The sequence below is a fragment of the Protobothrops mucrosquamatus genome, unplaced genomic scaffold (genome assembly GCF_001527695.2).
Source record: "Protobothrops mucrosquamatus isolate PMUCROS unplaced genomic scaffold, P.Mucros_1.0 scaffold1184, whole genome shotgun sequence".
Classification (NCBI taxonomy): Eukaryota; Metazoa; Chordata; class Lepidosauria; order Squamata; family Viperidae; genus Protobothrops; species Protobothrops mucrosquamatus.
The window spans coordinates 40,229-48,500 of record NW_015387397.1 but is presented as its reverse complement, the minus strand read 5'-3'; the positions used below and the strand labels follow the sequence as shown (position 1 = coordinate 48,500).

The 8,272-nt window shown below is 38.1% G+C and overlaps 1 protein-coding gene across 1 annotated transcript in view; it reads left to right on the top strand.

Moving 5' to 3' along the window:
- Positions 1 to 2,330: 2,330 nt before the first annotated feature.
- NDUFB3 (NADH:ubiquinone oxidoreductase subunit B3) overlaps positions 2,331 to 8,272 on the top strand; it is a 6,889-nt gene continuing 947 nt past the window's right edge. The window contains exons 1-2 of the mRNA XM_015820792.2: positions 2,331 to 2,400; positions 6,713 to 6,832. Of these exons, the coding sequence (XP_015676278.1) occupies positions 6,717 to 6,832 (116 nt within the window). The 5' untranslated portion in view covers positions 2,331 to 2,400; positions 6,713 to 6,716. The remainder of the gene's footprint in view (positions 2,401 to 6,712; positions 6,833 to 8,272) is intronic.

The window sequence follows — 8,272 nt, the reverse complement described above, 5'->3', positions numbered from 1 at the left end:
TGAAAAGGTCAACTATCTGTCAAATCTTATTTTAAACAAGCAATCAAATATGAAAAAAATAAAATAAAACTAAACGGTATAATTTAATCTTGCTGTTTTACTATTCTTTCTTTAATCTCTATATCATAAACCTCCCATTTCTAAGAATTTATTAAAATAACATAAATGAGATTCTTCTGTACATTTTAACACAAAAATGATGGGAGAAAATTTTGTCTCGTATAACTAATTATTAATCTAATTTTCAACAAGATGCATAAACATATGGATTAGTCACCTTAAGTCAGACTGATCCCACCTTTACTGGCCTTCTGAAAGGACCTGAAGACATGATTTGCTATTTGGCATGAGGATCTGGTAATGGTGATGTAGAATCTGCAAAACGTCAGGACTGTTAGTGCGACTGACTGCACTCTCCCCCACACTATTTTTTTTAAATCATTTTAACAGTCTTTTGTTATGATTTTGATTATCTCTCTCTCTCTCTGTATATGTATTTAGCTCTGTAAGTCACCCAGAATCACATATGTGATACAGGGATTTATATTAATCAATCAAATATAACATAAATAAGTAAAACAATGTTTACTAGTTTCAACTGAACCAGGAAGCAAATATATATACTCAAATGTTTGTAGCTTCCACCAAAATGGTATAGATAATATATCCACAAAATATTGTAGATACATCAATAACCATCACAGCTTAATGCCATTACAAATTTGACTTGTAAATCCTATGTTCCTTAGCAGACACTCTGAATGCTGTATGTAATAACTTGAGGAAATAAAAACATAATAAATTAATGCCCTTTCTTAAACACTGATATTCACTTAACTTCCCCTCCTGATTTATAGAATGGAAGTTTCTGCTCCTCATGAAAAAGAAATTGACATTTTTAAAGTCCACCAATCAAACCAAAGATTTAATGGAAACTGAATACAGTAATGTGGATATATAGTTTTTCTCCTTTACCTATATAAGTTGTGAAATTGAAGCAGAAGTAATAAATATCGTGGGGAGGGTGTTTTTGCATGTAGGTGTTCATTTGCTTACCTAAGAGTCAATTTATGAAAGGAACATTTGTATAAGCAATGTAGCTGTTACATAACATCTCTGTCACATTTATTCATATATCTATTCTACTATATTCTTCATCATATTATAACAATTATAAGAAGACAACTCCCGGGAAGCAATCAACGTAGAAAGAAATGTTAGTTAAAGGGACTCATTTAAGGTTAGAAAGGGGGACTACTAAATAATTCAGGGACGAGTTCAGACCAGATCAAAACAAACTGTAGCTGGAAAGGTGGCTTACGTTTTATCTTGAGAAGTAAGAAAAAAAGTGCATTGCTACTCCTTCGCAAAAGCTGTGCTTGTAAAGAAGCAAAGAGGCCTCATCCTCTCAGGAAAATATAACGTCACTTTATAAACAGAAAACGGTTATGAGACGGTCGTAATTTATCCGGAAGCGAAATCTCCGAGGAAAAGCGGCAGGATCGGCGGGAGCCGGACCGGGACTTTGCTACCGCTGTATACGGAAAAGAGGAAGGCAACCGGCATTGGCAGAAGACCGAGGAAGAGGAGGAGAAGAAAGAGGGCGAAAAGCTTCGTCACATCCAAGGAGTGCGTGAAGGAGATGGAGAGTGGCAATCTGCTGGCTCTGGCGAGGAAGGAAGAAGGAGGGCAGCGCAATGACCGCTCAGGAGGATCAGGGAAGCAGGAAGGGCGAGGAGGGGAACCCGAACCGGCCAGGGAAAAGCGACAAGTGCCCATCGGGGGCTTCCCGGGTGCAAAGGGCAGATGTCACTGCAGCTCGCAGTGCGTCCGGCGAAGAAGCGGCGGAGTTCCAGGTGCCTGGGAGCTGCTGCCCCGTCCCTTCTACCGAGAGCGCGGGGAGAGCCGGAGACGACTACCTACCAACGTCACGACGGCAGAAAGCCGGGCGCTGCTAACTCAGGAGCGTCTCTTCACCGCAGCACTCGCCACCATTGGTACCGGCGCTACCGCCAATCCCTCCCCCTCTAGCCGCCTCCGGCCCGTCAGCAAGCACAGCAACGAAAGAAGGAGCCCGCCCATTGGACAGCAGCCCGCCCCTAACAATGACAGCCTTCATTGGCTTCCTCCCCCCCTCCCCCCACCGACTGCGCGCGCCCGTGGGAAAACACGTGGGGGAGGGGGAAGGACGGAAAGAGCTCTTATGGCCGGCTGGGAATCGCGTCGCCCGTCGGAGTCCCCGCGAAGGGGGCGGAGTCAGTAAAAGGCGGAAAGAACTTTCCTACGGAACCTCCTTAAGTGGCTTCGTTTTTTCCGGGTAGATTAGCGGCGTCGAACCGTACCAGTTTCCGTTTCCGCTTTGATTTCTTGACATTGCGAAGAAGGCTCGCTGAATACCAGGTATGGGCTATTTTGGATGCAGGTCCCTTTCTGTTTTCAATCCCAAATTTCCATCTTTTCTTTCCATAAATGTCTGCTTCTGTTAGAAAAAAAGTTTCATCTAAGAGGCGAGAGTCGTGGATATAATGCATGAGGTCTTTGAAGTAATTTCCTCTCTTCTTGAATAGCTACTGACTGTATCATTGAAGGCAAATAGATTACTATAGGCCTGTTGCGCTTTTAATAAACCGATTTTCCAGAATGATCAGACAGATTGATAAGACTCCACGATTAACCCTTGCAAGAAAGGCAAGATAATAGTGCTCTGTAATTCGTGTACTGGGGCATAAAGCTATACCGGGACATATTGACATTTAGCCTGCCTTTTAAAGATTTAGAAATCGTATACAAGTATGCATCTAAGATAAATTTACATTGTCAAATGTAGCAGTGATTACTGAATTGTTTTAAATGCTGTTTTTAATGCAGGATTTGTTTACTTGATATCTCTTAAATCAGTGTTTCTCAACCTTGACAATTTTAAGGCATGTGGACTTCAACTCCCAGAATTCCACAGCCAGCATTGCTGGCTGTGGAATTCTGGGAGTTGAAGTCCACATGCCTTAAAATTGTCAAGGTTGAGAAACACTGTCTTAAATGGCAATGAAAATATACACTTTAATTGGCATTGGAAACAAGTATGCTTACAGGAACATCCATTAATGAATTCAAAGCTACAGGAATGCTTTTTTTTTAATCACAAAATTGGGTGATGAGAAGAAATTGCACTGCTGTGATACTTCATAAGCTTTGCATATCAATGACAGTGGTTCAACCATTTTGATGCAACAATAGCTGAAGATGACAGGTCAGGAGCCTGAGACCAGACAAAATACTGTGCAAGTACTCTCAACATCCACGGTGGAGGAATGGGTGGCATGACATTTGTTACCATATAAGAAAAGAGGAAAAATGGAGAAAGGATGGATCCAAAGGTGATTTAGTGAATGGGCATGGGAGGAATGTTTAGTTTTCTATCTCCTTCCACAGTAGCCACTTTAAAAACAACTCGTGTGTCAATGAAGATTGTGACAGACAGAATAACAGTTGGAAGGAACTTGGAGATCCTCTAGTCCAACCCCTTGCTCAAACAGGAAAAACTATAATATTTCAGACAAATGGTTATCCAAACTCTTCTTTAAAACCTTCAGTGTTGAATCATCCACAACTTCTTGAGGCAAGTCATTCCACTGATTAGTTGTTCTGTCAGGAATTTTCTCTTTAGTTTTAGATTTTTTCTCTCCTTGATTAGCTTCCATCCATTGCTGCTGCTGCTGCTGCTTTCAGGTGCCACATCTTCTTTGTGGCAGCCCCTTAGATATTGAAACACTGCTGTCATGTCACCCTAGTCCTTCTTTTCATTAAACTAGACATACCCAATTCCTGCAGCTGTTCTTCATATGTTTTAGCCTCCAATCCTCTAATCATCTTTGTTGCTCTTCTCTGCACTTCTTCTAGAGTCTCAACATCTTTTTTATATCATGGTGACCAAAATTGGATGCAATATTTCAAATGTGGTCTTACCAAGGCATTATAAGGCAGTATTAACACTTTGCGTGATCTTGATTCTATCCCTCTGTTAATGCAGCCTAGGACTGTATTGCCTTTTTTGTTAGCTGCAGCAGACTGATGGATCATATATAAGTGATTGTCACTAGGACTCAAGATCCCTCTCACAGTTACTACTATTGTGCCAGGTACTACCTATTCTATACCTGTTCATTTGTTTTTTCTTGCCTAAATGTAGAACTTTTCTCACCATTGAATTTCATTTTGTTAGATAGAGCCCAGTGCTCAAGTCTGTCAAAATCCTTCTGTATCTTAAGCCTATGTTCTGGAGTGCTGGCTAATCCTGTCAGCTTGGTGTTGTCTTCAAATTTGATGAGTTCCTTGTCTAAATCATTGATGTAGATATTGAAGAGTATTGGGCCTAAGAGCATACTTCCCCGCTTCATACTTCCCTTCATGTAGATGCAGTTCCATTAAGGACTACATGTTGAATGCGATTGGTCAGCCAGTTACAAATCCATCTGGTAGTGATGTTGTCTAATCCATTTTTTTAATAAAGTAGTAGGTTGTGGTCTACTTTACTGAAGTCCAAGTAAATTATATTCACAGCATTTCTCTGGTTTACTAATTTTGTTACATAGTCAACGAATGCAATAAGATTTGTCTAGCATGATCTGTTTTTGACAAACCCATTTGGATTTTGGTTATGACTTTGTTTGCCTCTAGGTGGTCACAGATTCGTTGATTATCTTTTCCAGAATCTTTCCAGGTATTCATGTCAGGCTGATAGGTCTGTAGTTTTCTAGATCCATTTTTTTCCTTTTTTGAGGATGGGAACTACATCAGCCCTTTTCCAATCATGTAGTAGTTCCTTGGTGCTCCAGGATCTTTGAAAGTTAGCAATTCTAAGATCATATCTATCTATCGGTTCCTTCAGAATCTTGGAGTTATGAAGAGAGAGAAGAGGGGAAATAATGAAAAGCAATTTTTTAAAATCTTTCTAGAGTTCCTGAGATAAATCCTGGTTGCTTGAACTACTCAGTTTTGACATATGCCACATTTCGAGGATAAGACATTGCAAGCATATTAAATTGCTCTTTTAAAATCTATGCTAATTCCACATGCTGGTTTTTCATGTATAAAACTGAGACAATAGGATTCCTTACATAGTGGCACATGGAGAAGATTCTGTTCAGCTAAAAAATTGAACTTTATTGCTTATAATATAACAATGAATGATTTAAAGTCACCTTTATAATCTGAATGTTTCAGTAGCCATTTTAGATTCCTCTTATATTTAATCTTACAGTAGTTGCGTCAATTTTTTTATTTTGCTAGTTTTATCTTAATGTAGAATTTGTTTAATTTTATTTCACTTCTCCTTAAGTCTGGTGATTCTTATCATAAAATTGTATAAAATTCTGATCAGTAATTGTAACAAGATTTTGATTGATTGCTTTGGAGGAAAGTATTTTCCAAAAACAACAAACTATATAATTGATGCATTTTTTTTCAGTGAAAAAGACAGTTGGACCTCAGACAAATTAATCAGATGATGTGAATAAAAACACTTACGCCTCAAAAAAGATAGAAACAGAAACATTACCTTGCCTGCCACTTCTCGGAGGCTATTAAGTGAATTAAATTATTGCGTGCAAATAGAACATTGCTTTTACTCCTTAGGGTAAAATAAAATAATATATCAATTGTCAATCTTTCTGAAATGCTGCTAGATATAGTTCCTTATTGTTATAACTACAACAGATAATTATGATTCTTTTAATGTGGCACAGCAGTTTTTCTGGGCCATAGGAAGTTAGGCATGGACAGGATAGAAAATTTTGATTTTCAATAGAAGAGAATATATTTAGTTCAGGTTTGAACTGTAGAGTCCTTGGTGCTCTCTGAGCTTGGTTGTTTGCTTGCATACATTTTATTATCAGTACTAGTGACTGTGGGGGTTGCTCCTTGTTTATATATAGTAGCTTGCTTTGCCAGTGTTGGTGGAGGTATAGTTTTGTCCTTGGAGTTCCTTGATAAGAGTATTATTTTCTGCTTGATAGTTTGTCTGGTGTTAATCCCTGCTTATCTGGGTGTTGGCTGGTGGAGAGCATATATTGTGGTCTTTTTGTTTATTCCTTTTTATTGCCATTTTTGTTTATCTATTAAATTTATTTACCACCCATCTATGGGCGGCTTACAACATTTACACACATCTTTTGAATGTGTGTAAATATGCCAAGTAAACTTAAGAACAAAATGCCCAGAATCATGGACCTCATCAACCTCTACCACACTAACTACTTTCAGTTTGATGGATAGATATACCAACAAACCATGGGAACATCATAATCATAGCAGAGACTGTAATGCATCATTTAGAAATTATAGCATTTCTACACATTCAGCCAAAAATATGGATCTAATATGTAGATGACATCTTTATCATAATGAAAAGGAACAACTAGAGAAGTCACATAAAACAATCATCTTCACAGGAATTGTATTCACAGGGAAGAAGGAAACAACACACTATCCTCATCAACAAAGGAAAAAAATAGCAAATTAGAAGCAACCCACTCTAAACAAGTACTCCATTACCAAAGTAACAACCCAAGCTCTCACAAAAAAAACTATGTAAGAACACTGTTAAAATAAGACACCTAGAAAATTTAGGAGGACTCCACAATATTGATTTTGCAATATTCCAGATGAACAAGCACTATATATTTTGTAAGTTTTACTTTTACAAATCTTTTCTCAGGATTATGGGCCATGGTAATGGTGAGCTTCCTGATTACAGGCAATGGAAAATAGAAGGTACCCCCTTGCAAACTGTCCAGGAAAGGTTGGCTAAACTTGGTCTCAAGGATCCATGGCTTCGGTAAGAGCTGGCATATATGTAATCCTTCATTTGTTCAAGTCAACCACAAAACACCTATCTAGAATGGGAACTTTATTTTTGTTTTGTTTCATAAACACATTTTATGAGACAAAACAAAAAATAAAGTTCCCATTCTAGATAGGTCATTAAGCATTTTGTTTTCCAATCATTTTTGTCCTATATTAGGAAATACAAAGTCGATTGACTCTGAAATTTTAAAATAGAAATGTAAAAGCTGATAATTAATATTTTTGAGGCTATTCTTGCACAAGAGAACTAGATTTCCCTATATCAGGCATGTCAAACTGCCAGCCCACGGGTCAGATGCATCATGCCGAAACCGCATCCACCCCATTGCCGGCAATGGGAAAAAAGTCATGTGACGTCACACGATGTCGCGAGTTTGACATGCCTGCCCGGTATGAAGCCAATTCAGTTCTTCAGAAAATTTGCATCTTTAAATTTAAAAAGTGTTTCTTTAAAATTGTAGTGCATACTTTGAATAATATCCAACTTGAATTAAACATAAATTTTGTTTTTGCTAAGGCTCTGCTAGTAGATATTTATCCTTTAAATGGTTTTCTGACATATACACTGCACAGTATTTTGCAATCTTTTGTACTTGTTAATACTAATATTAGATTTTGTCAGTTGGAACTTTAGCTTTCAGATAGCTTTTTTTTTCATTGTTATCTTTATGAAATGCAACTCAGGTGCAGATGACACCGGGTGCTCTTCAAAAGCATTTGTTTTTGAATGTAGACACTTTTACCTACACATATGATCTTTCACGACAGGACAGATAGTCCTCAACTTACAACCACAGTTGGGACCAGAATTTCCATCGCTAAGCAAGGGGGTTGTTAAGTGAGTCGTGCCCAATATTTATGACCTTATTTGCCATTGTGGTTAAACAAATCACTGCGGGTATTAAGTGAATTGTGTGGTTGTTCAATGAATCTGGCTTCCCGCATTGTCTTTGCTTGTCAGAAGTTGGCTGGGAAGGTCGTATATGACAATCACATCACCCCGATGGCGCAACCATCATAAATAGATGCCAGTTGCCCGCACCCAAATTTTGATCACATGACCATAGGGTTGCTGCAATGGTTGTAAGGGTGAGAACCAGTTATAAGTCATTTTTTTCAGTGCCATTGTAACTTGGAACAATGACTAAACAAATGGTTATAAGTCATGTACTGCCTGTATAATTTTCATAACTAATGAAGTACTGTACTCATTTGAAAGAAGGTAATAGTAGTTTGAATATAAGAGTTTTAGTTATTGCCTAATTATATAAGTGGTGGTTTCATAAATCCCATTTCTTACGCAACTCTGTTCTGTGAAAATTAATTTCCAACTGAAAACATTTGGAGTAAATCTCTAGTAAAGGAGTAAATTGCAAGATAATCATTGCAGCTTCAAAACATGTTCCTCCCC